This window comes from Tupaia chinensis, unplaced genomic scaffold (genome assembly GCF_000334495.1).
Source record: "Tupaia chinensis unplaced genomic scaffold, TupChi_1.0 Scaffold149921_1, whole genome shotgun sequence".
Taxonomy (NCBI): domain Eukaryota; kingdom Metazoa; phylum Chordata; class Mammalia; order Scandentia; family Tupaiidae; genus Tupaia; species Tupaia belangeri.
The window spans coordinates 702,823-724,216 of NW_006209765.1; the positions used below are offsets into that span (position 1 = coordinate 702,823).

Below are 21,394 nucleotides of genomic sequence, written 5' to 3' on the forward strand. Positions count from 1 at the left end.
AAAAAAAAAAAAAAAAAAAGAATTTGAAAAGAATCATTTAAAAAAACACATTTATTTCTACCTTGAGAGAAGAAAAGAAAAGGGGGGGGGGGCCGGGCGGTAAAGTTACCTCCAATAGAATCCTCACCCTCAGCTTTGACCTGCCCAGATTATAGGTACATGTGTACACCCAGTATGTACAGGAGGCCCTCAGGACTTGAACTTCAAATCTTCCAATGTGGGCCCAGTATTGCAGAGGCATTGAGTTACCACCATACCACCAGTTGGCCCCAAGAACCTTTTTTTTTTTTAATTTTTAAGCTAATCTGGGCTTGACTTAATTATCCCTCAGCAAATAAGAAATGACAAACTTCAGCAAATATATGTATGGTCAAAATGTACAATAAAAGCTATGCTTCTCTGTTGTATCTAATTGGTAATGAATACTTTTCTTTTTTTCTTGTTTTTTTTTTTTCTTTTTTTATTTTTTTTTCCCCATAGATTTTGTGCATTAACCAGAGCGAGACAGAGAGGAAAAGTCAGAAATTACCACCCCTACAAGAGATGGCCATGCCATAATCCCTTCTCCTCCATTCTCTTCTCCAAATTGGGGGCATGCATGCACATATCCCCCACATAACTAGTAATGAATACTTTAATGATCAAGTTTATAACAGATCAAAATAACATTCACAGGTGAATGGTGAATCCCTGACCATCACGCGTAATTATCAAGTCATCTGGAAAGTGATGACGTATTTTTCTATGCAAAAATGCTTCATGACTTTCCCCACGACCCAATAGTTTTAACCTTTTTTTGGATAGGGTTTACAACTTTGACTCTTGCTAAGTTCTTCATGAGTACTACTGATTAGAGCTACAGCTGACAACATTTTAAACTTAAAAAATGGACTGTATTGAGTCAACAGGGCATGTGGCATTTAAGGCGCTAGACTCCCACATGGCCAAACACAGTTTGAGTACTGGATGTGGCAGTTTGCTTTCTCACCTTCTCTGTCTCTCTGATCAAATTTAAAAATAACAATAATTAAATTAAATTAAATTCATAATGATTTTAAAAAATTGACTGTATTAAGATTTTCTCACTTTTATTTCCTGTTTACCTTTATTAAAGACACTAACAAACACTTACATGAGTAAAAACTTTGTAAAAAGATGAAAGCAAGTATAGCTAACATACAAACTTTATATCCAGTGCCTTACTGCACAGATATATATATATATAATATTTTATGATTTTAAAGACCAGAAACCTGCTGCTCCATCTAGTTCCATGCAACTCAAAAAAGTAACACTGTTTGCCATTGTTAATATTAAACCTCAAGATATAATTCATGCTTGAAGTAGCATTAATAGAAAATTCCACTAAAATTTTCTTTCTTATCACCATTCTGTAACATGATCTAAAGAGAGAAGATTTATTGAAATGAAGACAAACTTGTTATAACAAATTAAAAACACAGTGCAAGGGCCAGCTCAGTAGTACGGTGGTAATGCGCCACTCAGACAATGCTAGAAAACTGTGCCCAATCAACCTGTAAATGGGAAGTGTGCCGGTGGTCCTGACCGCCTGAGAGGAGTGGGGATCGGTCCAGTTGAGGCTCTGTAGAGGGTGCTTCTCTCTATATATCCATCTCTTTCATGTAATAAATAAACTTAAAAAATATAGTCCTGGGCCAAGAGGTGGCATGTAGGTTAAGGCACTAGACCCCACCTGACTGACTGTGCGGTTCAAGTCCCAGAGATGGTGGCTTGAAAAATCACACTGGGCACATGTGTGTGTATGCCCAAAATCCTGAGAGGAGAATGTAGAAGGAACTGCAATGTGGCCATCCCCAACAGGGGTGACTTCTCACTTCTCTCTTCCTGTCTGGCAGGCACATATGCCCTATACCTAAAACAAACAAAAAACAAATACAACTCTGGCAAAGGTGAACATTCAGCCAGCAATATTTAGTGTGACTATACAGTTATAAAAATATTGAAATATTTCTGTCCTGGTTGGTAAACAGTCACTTTTTTTTTTTTTTTTTTTTTGAGAGAGGTTTTTGCTATAGGGCACATGAGCTCACCAGGAAGACAGAGAGAGACAGAGAGACAGAAAGTAAGAAATCACCCCCCGGGGGGATGGCCATGCCACAATCCCTTCTCCATTCTCTTCTCAGGATCTTGGACATGCCCGCACACACGGGCCTGGCATGAGTTTAAGTCACTGGATCTGGGACTCGAACCACCATTGACTACATGGGAATCGAGTGACATAGCCATTACACCATCTGCTGATACCATCAGCCACAATGTTTTCAAGAGATTTTTGCTATATTATACTTGCTATATATTCCTGCACTTGCCAGAGAGACAGAGAGGGAGAAAGTGAGAAATCACCTCCATTCTCTTGAGATTTTGGGCACTCACATACACACACCCCACATGAGTTTCAAGCCTCAGGGTCTGGGACTCAAACTGCTGTCTGCCATGTGGAAGTCCAACACCTTAACCACTAGGTCACCTTCTGGCCCGACAGCTACAATTTAAAACTCCTAGACACTCCTTTGCTACAGATACACAAACATCCTGCCTTTGAGGATGCCTCCAGATCTTTCTACAGCCCAGTAGTGAAGTAGTGACTAAAAGATGAGCTCTAGTGTGACAGGGTTCTCCACAGCTCTGCTCCAGGGGCGGCTTCAGTTCTGACTGGCTGGTCCCTGCACTCCGGCAGTTAGTGATCAGATACTGTAAACATGAGCATGTCTACAGTGACTCTGCTTCAACACCACTTCCTCATCTTGCCTCATTGTATGCTTATGTACCGTCGTCTGTGGGGAAGAGGAAACACTCGTCCTTCCTCAATAAAGAAACTAGACTTTTCAGTCGATGTTATTAAAACAACGATATGAATTTATTTATTTTCACCTGAAAACAGACTTAACATTTTTATTGGCTAAATCCAGTTAGATTAAGAATACCTTTGTTGTCAGCAGCAATGAAGCCAAGGATGTTTTCATGTCGCAGCATAACCGTCTGATAAATTTCTGCCTCACGAAACCAAGACCTTTCATCTCTGGAGGAGAATATTTTCACAGCCACATCTTCCCCACACCATCGTCCATGCCACACTTCACCAAATCTACCTTTCCCAACTATTTCCTGAAGTACAATCGTCCTTGCAATTGTTCTTTGAACCAGCAGAGGTAGACCTAACCACATAAAATAACCAGATAAAAGTGATGATTAAAACTAATGCCAGAAAAGAACTGTCACGATGACCACTATTTTCACATAAAAAAGTAAACATGTATGCATTTGCTAATTCTATTGACTTTGAAAAAATAAGTGCTATTATATCAAACTCTGATTTAATATCAAAGCATACTCCAGATGGTGAATAAGTATTTTTCTCATATTCACGAATAAAACTTTTTTGAACACAGCCTGTCTGTATAGATAACTGATTTCCAAGGATTGCTGAAAATCTCTAATTTGACCATCAAAGCTAGTCAGGTTATTAAATACACGAGGGGAAAAAAATTTCTGATTCCTGGTATAAGTGGAAAAGCAAATGAATCCTTCGTGATTTTTTTTCAAAACCAAAATAAGGTTGGAAAGTAAAGAATCAAATTCAATGATCAAGTGAGGTATTGATGTTATATTAAAAGCAAGAAATAGTCATAAAAAATATTAAATGGATACTTTCTGTGGAACAAAAAAATAATCAAACAAAACATATTCCAAGTGTCTATATAATATTTATTTGTTTTTGAACCAACAACTTAACCTCTAGAATTCCATCTTAACTATTTAGGGTAAGGGGCCAGCAGGAGGCATGGTGGTTAAGACGCTGGACTCTCACATAGCTAACCGCAGTTCAAGTCCTAGACCAGATGGCTTGTTTTCTCTTTATTTATTTATTTTTTTTTTTTTGAGAGGTTTTTGCTATAGGGCACGTGCGCTCGCCAGAAAGACAGAGAGAGACAGAGAGACAGCGAGAAATCACCCTCAAGGGGGGGTGGTCACGCCTCAATCTCAATCTCTTCTCCTCTGTTCTCTTCTCAGGATCTTGGACACACATGCTCACGCGCCCGGCATGAATTTAAGTCACCGGGTCCAGGACCCAAACCACGGTCGACTACATAGGAATCCAGCAACATAACCATTACGCTAACTGCTAGTCCCTTGTTTTCTCATTGTTATTCTCTCTTTCTGTCTCTCTCTAGTAATGGTTAAAAAAAAAAAAAACTAATGAAAATAAATATAATTAAATAAATAATTCATTAAAAAATATTTAGGGCAAAATGCAGAAAAATGTTTAATACACTTCATTAGTTGTAAGAAACAATAAGAAAATGTGTCAAGCACAAAAGAAGTATAAAATATAGTGCAAAAATTACAAGCATAGGTAAGAAAGACCTGGTTCAGATTTCAACTGTGACACATGGTAACCATGGGTAAATTATTTAACCACATTGGGATTCAGCTTCCTTCTCTAAAAAAATGGAGATGGGGGACCAGTAGATGGCGTAATGGCTACATCACTGGACTCCCACGTAGTCGACTGTGGTTCAATCCAGCACCCGATGGCATAAAACTCACACTGGGCAAATGTGCATGTGTGCCCAAAATCCCTACAGGAGAATGGAGGGGAAGGCACTGCGGCATGGCCATCCCCTCTGGGAGGTGATTTTTTGCTTTCTGTCTCTGTCTCTCAGTCTCCTCTGTTGAGTATACACACCCTATAACAAAATTCTGTCTAACAAAATAGCCAAAATATATACATATACTGGAGGTAGGAGGGTCAGCAGGTGGAAAGGAGGTTAAGGTGCTGGATCCCACATGGGGAATTGCACAGTTCAATTCCCAGACCCAGAAGCTTGAAAATTACTCATGGTGCATGTGTGTGTGTGTGCCCAAAATTCCAAGAGGAGACTAGCAGAGACAGAATTATGGCATAGCCATCCCTCCTGGGGTTGGGGAGGGTCCTTTCTTACTTTCTATCTCCCTTTCTCTCTATGCCTCTCTCTGGCGAGCACACACACCCTATAGTAAAAATCAAAAACAAACTGGAGGTAATATTGTGTATGTCAGAAGGAAAAGAGAACTGATAATCATGTTAAGCGGTATCTGGCATATTACATAATAGTAAATCTTTAATATTAAATTTATCTTAAAATCAGCTACTTAGAGCCAGTAATATCAATGCTGCTTTCATGAAGAAGTAGTTTTTAGTGGGAACCAGCAGTTAGCGTAATGGCTATGTCGCTGGATTCCCACGTAGTCGACCGCGGTTCGTGTCCCGGACCCGGTGGCTTAAAACTCACGCCGGGCGCGTGTGCGTGCGTGCCCAAGATCCTGAGAGGAGAATGGAGGAGAAGGGATTGTGGCGTGACCATCCCCCCTGGGGGGTGATTTCTTGCTTTCTGTCTCTATGTCTCTCTCTGTCTGTCTGGCGAGCGCACGCGCCCTACAGTGAAAATCTCTCCAAAAAAAAAAGAAGTAGTTTTTAGTGACATGGAAAAAATGCAGCAGCATAGTAAATATTACCCATTTTAATAACTGCACCTAGCTATTCAAAATATGCACAGAAAATAAAGATTCAAAAGGAAACATGTTAAACGCTATAATGGCTATTTTTATTTGGTGAAATTCAGGGTGGACTGTGATATTCTAATTTGTTTCATTTTCTCAATTTCTGTGATGGGTATTTATCACTTTTTTAATCACAGGGAAAATATAAGAGGTCTTCAAAAAGTTCATGAATGAATATTAGGAAAACATCTATGCATGCATTTCAATTTTTTTGCAACAAAATAAAGTTGTACTTTAATTCCATTTTCTTATGAATGTTTTGAAGTCTCCTTGTAGTTGAAGAGCTCACAATATAAATGTATTCTAGAGAGTCAGCTCGATTATCATTGTTGTACTCAGATAACTGAAAATCCTCATTGCAACAACCCTGTGGCTCCTGGGTACTTTGACCCCTGGTACTAAAACAAGCTTCTATTTATTCAGAGGTTCTCGTCTTCATGAGAACCACCCACTATGGTGAAATCAGCATAGGCTCTAAACTGGCTGTTACGGATCTCAACAATTAGTCACAAAGGCTCAGAGATGAAAAGTTCTTTGGAAATCATCTAATCCAATCTCGTTTTAGAGATGGGAAAACTGAGACCCTACAGTAATAAGAAATATATATACCCAGAATTATGCTGCTAGAGACAGACCTAGAACTAAAACACGGGTCTTCAGTCCAAATTCCTATGCCTTCACCATCCAATGGCTATGACTGCAGTCTGCTCAATGAGGAAAGCAAAACTATAAGGACCGTCTATGTAGACTATGATCAGTTTTTATGATTTAGCAACATAGTAAATTTACACTAACAATGATTAGGCCAAATCTCAACCTCAGTCTGTCTCATCCTCTCCTCCCCCACAGTCTTGCACATATATGCTCACACTCACACAGACATCACCAATAACAATCAGTTCTACCACCACCACACAACAAATGGACAGAGAACGACATAAGCCAACATTTTCAAACTGTAAATTGATCAAGGACATGATCAGTAGCACCGACCAGGGACAAAGAAAGACAAGGTATAAGGTATTCAATACAGCAATTACACTGAGACACTAAAATTCAATGAACGTTTCCTCACTTACTTTCAATGCAATCACCACAATGAATCTGGGTATTTCTTGTGTTATACACTTTGATTTTTCATTTGAAAATACATAGATTTTTCCATTGCCTGTATATTTGTTTTAACTTTTTTTTAGGGGCTGTAATATGCTGATGTCTGTCTCACAGAAAGGTACCTTTTCATAATCATCATCTGTCAGAATTGTTATATCACAAGAAAGCAACAACCTACCCAGTCTCTTAAAAGCCATCTAAGGCACAATCCACTCTCAAGATAGTCCAATAAAATATCAGTCCATTTTCCTCTCTTGTAGGCATTATATCTCTTTGGAATTTGTCCCTGACCAGGTCAAGGATAAGCTTCACAATATTTGTTTCTCAACCACTGACAAAGCTGGCTCACATTTAAGGTCACTGGGCAATTATCAAGGGCAGTGATGCCATCAGTTATGGTGAACCAGCAGTCACTGCCAAACATATCTAACTGGCTTTGGGGGAAAAAATCCTAAAACTCTTCCACATTGGTTTTTAAAGAAATTACCTATGGTTGAGAATGTTTATTACTTTCTTTTTATAAGAGATCTGAGTATAGTCTAAAAAAGAGAGTCCAGAAGTCAATAAATTCAGATTTAGGTTTAAAGATGCACCAAAACACCAGAAAACTTCATGTTAATTTTTTTAATTTCATGTGCTACTTCATAGGTATTTTCTTAATCTAAATATCCTATGTCCAGTTTTTTATATTTACTTAGGTATTTATTTTTAATTTCTTAGAGGCCATGTGCACAACTAAAGAAAGAGAGAGAAAGCACCCACTACAGGGTATGGCCATACCACAATCCCTTCTCTTCCATTTCTTCCTTCAAGATTTTAGGCACACATACACACATGCCCAGTGTGTTTTTTAAGCCACCAGGTCTGGGACTCAAACCATGCCACTGGCTAGCTCAAAGGTCCAGTTCTAAAGTCTGCATTTTCTTATTTGAAAGAGAAACCCTTGGTTCTTACAAATATATTTAAAGAGTAGCTCTAAAATACACATTTCTAGCAAACATCTTCAGATGAACTAAAATGTCTTCATGGCAATTAAGTTGATGGTTATTTAATCACTTGAACATTCTAAAGATATTATATCAGGTTTCAAGAAACTTGGCACAAACCAAAGCTCTCTGTGCCTAAATGTTGCCAGTGCTCAAAAAATTATGGCAGAGTTGGGCTCAAAATGTAAGACTCAAAGAAGGAAAAAGTACTGAATACTAACAGGATTTATTTTTAAAGAAAGAATGCTAACCTTCTATAATAATTTAATTTGGAGTCTCGTTTTATAAACTTCCAGGTTTTTTTGTTATTTGGGTTTTTGTTTTTTAGAGGTTTTTGCCTTAAAGCTCATGCGTGGCAAGAGGGGGGGTTGTGGGGGTGAGGGGTACAGTGAGAGGAAAAGTGAGAAACCACTCCCCAGGAGGGATGGCCACTCTGCAAACCCTTCTCCATTCTCCTCCTGGGATTTTGGGCACGCATGCACACATGCCAGGCAGTGATTTTCAAGCCAGCAGGTCCAGGACACAATTGCAGTCGACCCTGTGGGAGTCCAGCATCCTAACTGCTATGCCATCTGCTGGCTCTTAACTTCCAGTTTTATAAACTCTTTAGACAATGTCTTTCTAGACTTCATTCTTTGAAAATATGCCACTTACTCTGTGCCATGATGGTGTAATATTTACATTTGGGTCAGTGAGAGAGCAGGCGATCTTGACCCAAAGCAGTAAGATGATCTGGGCACTCTACATGACCTAGTTATGCTTCTCCTTTCTGATGAATCCCAAGTTGCTTCATGTTAAATGCGGATCTTCTTATAGATACTATTGTCCTCCTGTCACCTGGCCCTTCATTGTGCCTGACTGGATGCTCCTAAAGGCCATTGACAATGGAGTTAATGGAAATGCTGGTTATAATCTTAATGTTCCTTTTAAAACAAGAAGAGATATGGGGACTCCCATGTCATCTAGGCTTACTCTGGTTCATATTTGTGCAAAATCAAGTACTAGCAATGTTTCTGGAAATACGTAAAAGCAGGAAATCCCCTACTATTTTAAAGCATTTGCTATTTGGGGAAAAATACACTCTGTCACCCATCACTCTCCCTGTCAAAGAAAAAGAACAACAAAAATAAATAAATGAAACCTTTAAATGCTTTATGCTATGAGAAATACTTTGAATAGCATCATCATTACCAGGGATTCTAGAGTTCTCTTAAAGAGGAAGAGAGTTAGCATATCCTGAAGCAGCAATAGCCAGTACAGAAATGAATGCTGTGCCACTCCCTTTATACTCCCAGTATATTCTGGGTCCAGCAGATGGCAGAATGGTTACATCACTGGACTCCCACATAGCTGACTACAGTTCGAGTCCTGGACCAGGCGGCTTAAAACTCACTCTAGGTGTATGTGCATGCATGCCCAAAATCCCAAGGGGAGAACGGAGAAGAAGGGATTGCAGCATGGCCATCCTCCATAGGGGGTAATTCTTGCTTTCTGTCTCTCTAGTGAGTGCAAGTGCCCCACAGCAAAAATTTGTCTCTCTAAAAAAAAGGAATATATTCTTGATTTAATTTCAGGTCAGCACCCTGTTACAGGAGGGATGGCCACTCTGCAAACCCTTCTCCATTCTCCTCCTGGGATTTTGGGCACGCATGCACACATGCCAGGCAGTGATTTTCAAGCCAGCAGGTCCAGGACACAATTGCAGTCGACCCTGTGGGAGTCCAGCATCCTAACTGCTATGCCATCTGCTGGCTCTTAACTTCCAGTTTTATAAACTCTTTAGACAATGTCTTTCTAGACTTCATTCTTTGAAAATATGCCACTTACTCTGTGCCATGATGGTGTAATATTTACATTTGGGTCAGTGAGAGAGCAGGCGATCTTGACCCAAAGCAGTAAGATGATCTGGGCACTCTACATGACCTAGTTATGCTTCTCCTTTCTGATGAATCCCAAGTTGCTTCATGTTAAATGCGGATCTTCTTATAGATACTATTGTCCTCCTGTCACCTGGCCCTTCATTGTGCCTGACTGGATGCTCCTAAAGGCCATTGACAATGGAGTTAATGGAAATGCTGGTTATAATCTTAATGTTCCTTTTAAAACAAGAAGAGATATGGGGACTCCCATGTCATCTAGGCTTACTCTGGTTCATATTTGTGCAAAATCAAGTACTAGCAATGTTTCTGGAAATACGTAAAAGCAGGAAATCCCCTACTATTTTAAAGCATTTGCTATTTGGGGAAAAATACACTCTGTCACCCATCACTCTCCCTGTCAAAGAAAAAGAACAACAAAAATAAATAAATGAAACCTTTAAATGCTTTATGCTATGAGAAATACTTTGAATAGCATCATCATTACCAGGGATTCTAGAGTTCTCTTAAAGAGGAAGAGAGTTAGCATATCCTGAAGCAGCAATAGCCAGTACAGAAATGAATGCTGTGCCACTCCCTTTATACTCCCAGTATATTCTGGGTCCAGCAGATGGCAGAATGGTTACATCACTGGACTCCCACATAGCTGACTACAGTTCGAGTCCTGGACCAGGCGGCTTAAAACTCACTCTAGGTGTATGTGCATGCATGCCCAAAATCCCAAGGGGAGAACGGAGAAGAAGGGATTGCAGCATGGCCATCCTCCATAGGGGGTAATTCTTGCTTTCTGTCTCTCTAGTGAGTGCAAGTGCCCCACAGCAAAAATTTGTCTCTCTAAAAAAAAGGAATATATTCTTGATTTAATTTCAGGTCAGCACCCTGTTACTAAACACACACACACACACACACACACACACACCAGAAGGTGTTACAGATTCTAAGATCTATAGATCCATAATCACAAACATTAAGAGCTCTAAGATCACTGTTTGTATAACTAACATCTTTCGTCCAGGACTCTATGCCTTGGATACAATAAACTTGACTCTTTTTTGTCCATAAAACATCAAGAAAACAACAGTGATTACTACTAACCATACTGAGGGAGGTAGAGAGGATAGAAGAGAAACTGCTTTCTTGCTTCAGAAATGAATTGTGAAGAAATGTGAAAACAAGAATCTGAACACCTGCAGTTACAGACTTCAGCTGAGAAGACTGACTTCTTAAGGCCACAACAATTCTTTTCTTCATCAAATCCTAAAAGGAGTTTCTACACAAGAGCTTACCATGTGAAGCTTACAAGCTCATCAAGCCTTTTAAACAATGGAATGCATATTTGGATTCACTTTTTTTTGTTAAAAAAATCTTTATTTATATTTAAATAAGAGTTTTATTACAGAAAAATGGACAGTGAGCACATACCAGAGCCAGACCCGGAGGCAGTCACATCATAAATCAGATCTTTTAGGGTTTTTCCAGCGTTTGCCAGATTGCACTCAGAGAGGGGCTCCTCCACGTTCTGTCTCTGTGGCTTTCTGTAGGTGCACTGTCGGCCTTGACACGCCCATACTGTCAGCATGGCAGCCATGCACAGGAGGCAGACAGGCACAGTAATAACAATGGTCAGCTCCATGGGTCCAAGTTTGGGGGCATTTGGTGATGCTGCAGTTTAAAAAAAAAAATGACCATAAATCAATACATTTTAAATATTTTAGAAATTAGAAAAGCAACCACCAAAATTCCACATATAGACTATATAGTATGCACTTACGTTCACAGACTCTCTGAGGTCCAAGTGAAGCTGGGGAGAGGGAATTGAGATTAGGTGGCAACTAGGAACGATTACATCAGGCGGTAGTGAGAGACAGAATTAGCACTAGCCTATAGGATCTTTTTTAAAATCTCCAAAACATTTGACACTTTCTGTCTACTATTTTTCTCCCCATTATTCAGCAATCCTTCTTCAGAGCACACTCACTCTTTCGTTCATGCCACAAATGATTAGCGACTCTTATGCTGTGTTGATACTATTCCAGACGCTAGAAATAATGTCACTGAGTAAAGGGCCCAAATTCCTGCTCCTGAGGCATTATTGTTCTCATAAATCCACTGAGCAGGTAGAGTTGCAACACAGAGCCCAAAGGGGATAAGTGCTATGAAGAAAAATGAAACAGATGAGAAAGGAGTGATGGCAGGACACTAGTTTGAAATTATGGCCATGGAAAGCCACTCTGGGGAGGTGCCAAGGAAACCAAATGAAACAGGGAGCAGCTGAAGCGATTGCAGGGAAGTGTATTTCCATCAGCAGAAAGCCTGTATAAGGGGGCCTCAGTGGGGGCCTCGGCATGCTCAGAACAAGCACTTGCAGTGAAGTAAATGAGGGAAAGATGAAAGGAAATGGGGTTAGAGAGGTAAAAAGGGGACTTTCCATGTGGGGTCTTTATTTATTTTTTTCTTGGAGAGGTTTTTACTATAGGGCGCGTGCGCTCACCAGAAAGAGACAGACAGAAAGTGACAAATCACCCATGGGGGGATGGCCATGCCGTCATCTCTTCTCTGCCATTCTCCTCTTGGGATCTTGGGCATGCACACACACATGCCCGGTGTGAGTTTAAGCCACCAGGTCTGGGGCTCAAAACGCAGTCAACTATGTGGGAGTCCAGCGACACAGCCATTACGGCAACTGCTGGTCACCATATGGGGACTTAGAGGCTATGAGAATAATAGTGAATTTTATTCTAAGTAGAAGTTGTTGCAAGGTCTTGAGCAAGTGAGTAATATGATCCACCTTTGAACCTGAAGGGATCCTGTATGAATAGTAGGAATGAAAGCAAAAGCAGAGACCAGCTGGACACCCAGTGACTCAGGTAGGAGATGGTCTTGACTGACAACTCTATCTAAAATAGTACTTCCTTCCCATTCCCCATTCATCTCCAGACGCTGGTGCTGCTGCACTTGAATTCCTGACTCTAATCGCCCCTGACACATCATGTACTCATTTATGTATTATCTGATTCCTTCAAAGGAAAATATGCTTCATAAGAGGAAGAAGTCTGCCTGCTTTGGTCCCAACCCTATCCCCGATATTTACAATGGTGTAGGACTCACGGTGGTGATCAGCAGATAGTTCTTAAATGGAAGAAACTATCAAAGTTCTTCTAGTTTTATTTCTGATAAGTAAGGAATGAGACTCTTCATTTTAGAAAAATAAATGTGATCACTGAAACCAAATAGCATAAGGATATAATTAAATTTGCGACTCTAATTTTAAAATGCATATAGCCAACGTTTTCACTTAAACTTCATCGTGCATTTAAGAATTCTTTTTTTAATTCAGAAAAAATGTGATATGTGTAAATCTATGACAGATAGTTCCTGTGTTTTTCAGAAAAGTTATCTTGACACTTGGAACTGGCAGTGTTCATTTCCTTTTTGTTCACTAAAGACAGCCTCAGCACCAGTTTAATTTTACCCCATAACCTGCCATTGAGGATGTTGAGTTTTGTTTTTAATAAACTTTGGAATGTATTCTACAGAAAATGGAAACAGAATTAAGGAAACAGGTTCTCAAACATCAATGAGAACTAGAATAATGCAGGCTCTGGAGAGAAAAGCCCAGGTCCAGCTGTGGGCTGCTTGCTTCTCATTGTGAACCTCTAGATAGGCCAGTGAGAGGGCTAGGAACCAGGTCTGGGAAGCTTAATCATATTACTCGCTCCTTAGAGTACAAACAAGACTGCGAAGATGAACCTTGTGAACAACGCCATTCTTCAGACTTTGCTGTTTGCATTGACAATGTTAGAGAGTTTATTACATTAAATGTTCTTTCATTTGACTTAAATGTAAATATTATTTGAAAATAATAGTATTTAATTCTAATGGAGAAAGAATCAGATTCTTCAAAAATGTGCTCAGGGCTAGCAGGTGGTGTCATAGTTAAGGGGCTGGACTCCCACATGGTCAACTATGGTTTAAGTCCCAGACCTAACAGTTTGAAAATCATGCTGGGCACGTGCGTGTGCATGCTCAAAATTCTGAGAGGAAAATAGAGGAGAAGGCATTGCGGTGTGGCTATATCCCCACGGAGGTGATTTCTCACTTTTCTTCTCATTGTCTCTTTCTATGTCTCTCTTCTCCAGGAAGTGCACACACCCTATGGCAAAAACCTTAAAAAAAAAAAAAAAGTGTTCATATTAGTTTCACTATAATCCTAAAAAGAGTAGTCTTTCTACTATCAGTAAGTGAAAGATTTAAAACCATTACATGGACTTTGGAAACACAATCCATGATTTACTGCTTAGCCTAGTGAATTTCAACCAGTCACCAACTTTTCTCCCCTAGTGTTTCAGGATTCCTCTAAACTCCTTTGAAGTTATACAGGTACACAGGAGGAGGATTGAAGCTTGAGTATTGTTGCCACAGGGCTAAAAGGGATCTCTGCCTTGACTTTGCTTTAGAAATCAGTAACTATGGAACTTGGGACTTTTAAAGTTTGTTATTATAAAATAACTTTATTGTCCCTTTCACAATGGTCTTTCAAGCTGTACCTACATGTTTTAGTCTTCATAAAGGCATTCTAGATTTTTTTAACAAAGTCGCAGAACACATTTAATCCCTTACACCTCACACAAACATCTATCTAAGCATGCTTTTAAAAATAAAGATCCACTTTTAGATACATTTATATAGCTAAATATTATTTCGATATGTGTTATTAGGAGCTATCAATATAGACATTAACATTAAAAAGCATATTGATTGTCTTCATTTTAGTAAAGCTCTACTAAGCAGAGCTTGGATCATCACTATGGCAACCAATAAAGAGGCAAAAGGTCAGCAACCCTGAAAATAGAATAACCTCCATAAAAGTGCACAGCTCTAGTGCTGGCTACTGCTCTCAGGATTGTTTATCACAGATGGGCAATATTTCTACTTTTGTGAACAAATTTACTGATAAGAGCGAGTTAGAAAAAAAAAAAGATTACTCAGCTAGAAAAAGGTCAGCAACACAATCCAGAAAAAACTCCTTAAACACTGCACAATTTTAAAAGTAAACATTTATGAAACTATGCTTTAAACCAAATGTTAAAAGCATAGTTGTAATCTCTAGAAGAGATAAATGAAGAACTAGATAACACTGCATGAATCATGGTGGAAGACAATGCTCCATCTACAAACACATAAATAATGGTTACCTATGATAAACATATTAATTTTTCCAGCAGGTTGTACGTGCTTGATCTGAAGAGTAATCCTATTACTTGATCATTTCCAATCTGAGAGATTTTCTGTGTCAACTATGATGTGTTCTCTATGTACTAAGCAGTTCTGTGAAGAGATATGTTAAATCCCCAAGATGAGGTCTAGGGAGTGCTGCATTACTATTTCAATTTATTTTACTTCTCAGCAAATTAAATAGAGGATACAGGAAATACCAGAGAAAGCTATTAACCCAAATCAATGAGATCCAGTTCACAAATCTGTGCCCTAAACAGGCTCTATGGTAAATCAACTGAAGAAACTCAAGGAAAAGGAATATGAGGGGGCTTCAAAAACTTCTTGGAAAAATGTGTATTATGAAAAAACTATGGATGAATTCTCAATTTTTTTGCATAAGAATGAACTAATACTTTAATTCCATTCTCCATGAACTTTTTGAAATCCCCACATGTTAGCAAGGTAGAGAGAAGGAAAAAGGGGATAAAAAATGAAAGAAGAAAAGAAGAGGGAAGGAAGGAAGGAAAAGAAAGAGAAAGAAAGGAAAATAATTTGTCTTTGTGAAATCTGCAGTTTTCAAAAGACCTGGGTAGAACTGGTGATGGTGAAAGTCTTTAGTGGTTGAGACTACCTGAGGTAAGCTCAAAATTAGTTTAGATGAATCTGCTTCTCAAGACAGTTCCTTCTTCCCACTCCGTTTTCATCTATTCCCATTTTCTTGCTTTAGGAAGAAAAACTCTTTCAGATGAAAAGAAAAAGATGAGACATTATGGGCCTGACCTCTTGTATTTTATAAAGAGTATGTAAAAGCAATGAAGTTTGTGACATTTTTATGACCTTCAGTTACTTAACGTGCATTTTCTTAGCATTTGCTTTTGGGAGATGACTTAGACTTAAGTAGAGGTGTAAACTTGATCAATTGCTTAAAATAATTCATATTCACTATTGGCAGAAAATCCTGTAAATTTGTACTTTTGATTCACAGAACATGCCCCTGCTATATTTAAATGACATTCAACTGACCAAAAACTGAGGCGTTATAATGGACAGGTATATACCAACTCTTCAGGAATTAGAGCTGTGCACGAAGAGCCATGCCAGTAGTCCTAGCTGAGAGGCTATGGCAGGAGGATCACAACATGGTAAGACCCTGTCTTAAAAACAGAAACAAATGCAGGTAAAGAAAAGAAAGGTCTTCAGACAAACTGTATTTTTGTGAAACTTTCCTTTATTATTTTTTTTTTTTAGAGATTTTGCTATAGGGTGCATGTGCTTGCCAGAGAGACAGAAAGTGATAAATCATCCCCCAGGGGGCATGGCCACTTCTCCTCCATTCTCCCCTTGGGATTTCGGGCAAGTATGCGCACGCACTCAGCGTGAGTTTCAAGCCACCAGGTCTGAAACTGGACCTGTGGTCAACCATGTGGGAGTCTAGGGCCTTAACCACTGTGCCACCTGCCACATGAAACTTTTCAAGGCTCCCTTCACAAAAGTAACTGTAGCGAGTAACTACAGAAATGTAAAAGGGCCTAAAACATCCATGAAGAAAACACAGATTAGTTTAACATTCAAGTAACTCCTCCTTTTATTAAAGGTTTTTCATAAATGAAAAGACACTATTTTGCAATGTTTAATCCATTAATATATAAACAATCAAGTCTTTAACTGCCTTCTCACTCTTAAAAATGGAAACATCTCTTTTTCCCGCTTGTGACATTGAAATGTTCTAAAGTAATAAACCAACCAAATAATATTGCTAGGGACCAGCAGTTAGCGTAATGGCTATGTCACTGAACTCCCGTGTAGTCGACTGCGGTTCAAGTCCCGGACCCGGTGGCTTAAACTCACGCCGGGCATGTGTGCATGCGTGCCAAGATCCTGAAAGGAGAAAGGAGGAGAAGGGATTGTAGCATGGCTATCCCCCCTCGGGGGTGATTTCTCGCTTTCTATCTCTCTTTCTCTCTCTGTCTTTCCCACGAGCACATGCGCCCTATAGCAAAAACCTCTCAAAAAAAAAAAAAAAAGACAATATTGCTAGAGGTGCTTCCTGACAAGTCTGTCCTGTCCTGATACATGATAAAATGCTACCATGGTCAACTGAATAAAATAGTGAAGTTCTGTCCATCTAGCTATCCTGTAAACCTTCTATGACACCAGTGCAGGCCTTCAATTAAAGGACCTTTATTTTAGTTTCTGGAACGGGGAGTCAAAGCAATATGTACAGCTGAAACAAAAGAGAGAATGAATATATTACCACTAAGACATTCAAAGCTGCCTCATTAATTAGCTCAATATGAATAATTTGTCAAAAGCAGAGTGACATGCTAAGCAATGAGAAATCTCCCAAGTCTTTAAGATGAACCTCCCTTACCCTGCCACCTCCAAGCAGCCTCACACATGTGCACATAGTTTCAGACAGTTGCTTGATGGTTACAAAAACACATTTCTAATTGGTTTCTTCTTGCTTTACTAAACTGGTTCAAACAGTAGATCCAAATGGATTGCTTTGCATACCATTGACTGAGAACAACTCCCTAGGGGGAATGCCAGAGAACAAATCCACATCTTTGTGGATTTTAAAATCTACTAAATACATGGCTTATCAAGAAAAGAATTCCAAAGCAACTTAACAAGTAAAAATGTGGAGAAAACTTTATGATGAGAAAAATGATCATCCCAAGAAATTCTATTCATGATTCATTAGTCCAAAAAAAATGATATATGTATTGTGTGTGTGTGTGTGTGTGTGTGTGTGTGTACCTGTACTTTAACAGGAATGTGAATTAGAACCAGCTAAGGATCGAAGTCACAAACACTGGTTTTATTTGTCTAACTCTCCAATCTATCTGCATCACTGATGACAAAGCGATAGCTCCCACCTCCCCTACTTTCCCACCTTCTGGGAACTTGTCCTAGCCTACTATTTCTTCACAGTGACCCATGTAAGTTTCATCAGGAATAATCCAGTTACAAGTTAATTTAGTTACATTCCTCAAACATTCTCCAGTATAGGAAGTAGAAAGTGGTCTCTCTTCTGTACACAGTGAGAATAATCACGTCCAAAGGGATTGGATATTTGTGATCAACATGAGCCTTATGTGCTGAACAATGGCAGATTTTCAAATCTAGAGATTCAACCAAGCTGTGACGGGACAGAAATAATATGACAATTATTTCTGCCTTTTAACAGAATCAGATGACCTAGTGAATTATACCTTTATTCAGTGTTCAACTATAAATGGCTATTTGCATACACTGCCTTCATCTGGCCAAATTTCATAATTTTCTAGCAGAAAGGGTACACCATATGTAAAATTATTTCCTGGACACCTTCTCTTCATGCTGCTAGTTTGCTGAGAATATATGAGGAACATCAAGAGGCTACAAATCTTCTTTTATCCACTCGCATCCAAATTTAGGAATATGAATATTGTCATGTTTTAAAGAAACAGGAATGTTGGATTGAAGGATATAATCCTGGCATAAGGTATACAAAGAACATTTATTCATGAAGACATGAGATTAATAAAAATGTGGGAAGGAAAATTTGAATAGGCTCCACAAATTGTTTACCTTCATTTCAGGGAGTATACTCAGCAAAAATGATAGTCTTTTCATTTCTATGATCAAAACAAATAATCAAAAATAACATGTTTGTTTCTTTCTTTTTTTTTTTTTTGGAGAGGTTTTTGCTATAGGGCGCGTGCATTCGCCAGACAGAAAGAGAGAGACAGAGACAGAAAGCGAGAAATCACCCCCCAGGGGGATGGCCACGTTGCAATCCCTTCTCCTCCATTCTCCTCTCAGGATCCTGGGGACGCACGTACACGTGCCCGGCATGAGTTCAAGCCACCGGGTCTGGGACTCGAACCCTGGTGAACTATGTGGGAGTCCAGTGACATAATCATTACGCTAACTGCTGGTCCCTAAAAATAACATGTTTGTTTCTTAAAAAGTAATTGTTTAGGAAATATTTTAGGTTTTAATTTCTTCTTAAATCAACCCTTTTAATGAGAAAAATCAAAGTAGTGGCTTCTTTTTGCAAGAAGCCCCTACATCTCAATTCTCTGCTTCCACAGAGCTCAGAGTAGAGAGTTCGTTCAGTGAGTGTACTTAAAATATTGATGACAAGGGCCAGCAGGTGGCATGGAGGTAAAGGTGCTCGATCCCATGTGGTACACATTACAGCCTGCTGCATTGTTCGAGTCCCAGACCTGGTGGCTTAAAAAAATCATGCTGGGGACCAGCAGTTAGCATAATGGCTATGTCGCTCTACTCCCACGTAGTCGACCGCGGTTTGAGTCCCGGACCCAGTGGCTTAAACTCACGCTGGGCGCGTGTGCGTGCATGCCCAAGATCCTGAAAGGAGAATGGAAGAGAAAGGATTGCGGTGTGGCCACCCCCCCTGGGAGGTGATTTCTCACTTTCTATCTCTCTGTCTCTCTCTGTCTGTCTGGCAAGCGCACACGCCCTATAGCAAAAACCTCTCAAATAAATAAATAAATAAATAAAAATTTAAAAAAAAAATCACACTGGGTGCATGTGCATGCATGCCTAAAATCCTGAGAGGACAGTAGAGGAGAAGAGGTTGCAGCATAGCCACCCGCCCTGGAGAGTGACTTCTCACTTCTCTGTGTCTCTATGTGGAGAGCACACACACCCTATAGCAAGAAAAAAGTCATGACTAGAGAAAAGTCACACTTGTCTGTCTCATAGTTCATACTAGTATAACTTGTCCCATAGCTAATACACTGACAAAAAGCACATTGTCCACTTGGACTTTGTGGGACAGTCACATTTTTCCCGCACTCCTATACATAACAAACACCCAAGAAATACCTGGGGGAAAAGGTAATGGTGTTTCCATGACTAAGTAGAGTCTTATATAATGGAAGATCTTCAATTTAAAATTGGTTATACATTTTGTTTTCAATTTCCCATCACATTCCTAAGAGCAAAATTTCATAATTTCAATCAGTGTACTTGTTTCTGAAGATAAGACATGCTTCCTGTTTCAATCTTTTAAAGCAAAAATTTGACTTCCTGGTATGCTTATATTTCAGTTCATTTCCCCAAAACTAAAAATCATAGTACCTTTCACTCTCCAGGGGGCAAAAAGTCTGTCTGGCACACCTGTCAGGTGTGCACTGAAGCCTCGGAGAGTGATCTACATATAAATGGATTTGTTCATGTGATGCTGAGCAATTCCACAAGAGGGCCCGTGAGTATTTCTCAGCGTGCACATGTCACCTACCCTTACTATAGCAATGAATATATATCTCAAACAGAAAACCATAAAGAAGGCAGGAACAACAAAGGATTTTTAAAAAAATGAAGAATATTAAGCTCCCCAAAGAACACCATCCTACTCTGCAATTTATATAATTACTAGCATACATTAAAATGATTACATTTTAATAAATTAGATTCAGATGTTTTGGCAGTTTCTCTCTCTCTCTCTCTCTCTGATACAAAGCCTTGGTTTTATTCAAACTAAAGTCTAAATTAGACATGTACCTAATCAGCATGCCTTGTATATCTACCGTAACAGATATAAATAATCTATGTTTTCCTTTTCATCATTGAGAACAGAACAAAAAGATAAAAATTGTACTGAAGTTAATAAATCACTACATTTTAATGTTGTGCCTGCACTTTATCAAAACTAATCTTTCAAATTAGCAAAAAATATAAGAGCATTATTGAAGTACTGTAGCAACACCTGTAAGGAAAAATCAGGAATTATTACTACGTTTACCATTTCAAACACATTATGATTTAGCAGGAAAATGGGAACAAAGACATATAGAACTTGAAGGTTTTTGTTTAATAAATAGTTCTTTTCCATTTGAGTGGTTGTAATTAGTGCAAGCACAAACTAAATTATAATTTTTTTTTTTTTTTTTAGATTTTTGCTATAGGGCACATGTGATGTGCTTGCCAGAGACAGAAAGACAAAAAAAAAAAAACAAAAACAGAAAGTAAGAAATCAAACCCCAAATAGGATGGCCACACTGCAATCCCTTTTCCTCCATTCTACTCTGAGGATTTTAGGCATACACACACATGTCCAGCTGAGTTTCAAGTGACCAGGTTTGGGACTTGAACTGTGGTCGACTACGTCGGATCCAGCAACATAACCATTATGCCATCTGCTGGTCCCAATTATAATTCCTATCAAAATGAATCCTATAAATAACCACCTTCTCTAACCCAGGTTCCTGACCTTCCTTAGCATGAATTTTCATGGGTAAATTTGAAGTGTTCTTGAGGCTATTTGATATCATAGCTACTCTCTGAGCATGTCTGTGGTATTACTGAGAGTAACCAGAAATCATTTTGTTATAACGTAAAATGCAATAATGCAATCCAGCCGTAAAAGAATCAAGAAACACAATAGGATTCCTTCACATTAGAAAAGACATACATTTTAATATTCAGGAAGAAAAGTAAGATATAAAAACTGTATGAAACAACTACATTATAATAAAAATATAAACTACTGATTGGAACTTTGACCCAGATAATGTAAGTTCAACAGAGAGTGAATAAACAAAATGAATAGGAAAAGCTCATGCCCAACAAAGAAGAGTCTGTTGCTGTTTGGCTTCAGCCAAC

General features: G+C 39.0%; 1 protein-coding gene across 4 annotated transcripts in view; it reads right to left on the reverse strand.

Annotated features, from left to right (window-relative positions):
• The window catches only part of ACVR1C (activin A receptor type 1C), a 116,543-nt gene that overhangs the window by 18,847 nt on the left and 76,302 nt on the right, over positions 1–21,394 (reverse strand). For 3 of the 4 annotated variants that reach the window (XM_027769490.1, XM_006171587.3, XM_014585402.2), the window contains exons 3-4: positions 10,982–11,221; positions 2,967–3,197 (exon numbers count right to left, since the gene is read on the reverse strand). In XM_027769490.1, coding sequence (XP_027625291.1) covers positions 2,967–3,197; positions 10,982–11,221 — 471 coding nt within the window. The remainder of the gene's footprint in view (positions 1–2,966; positions 3,198–10,981; positions 11,222–21,394) is intronic. The other variant, XM_014585403.2, reaches the window with a different exon arrangement.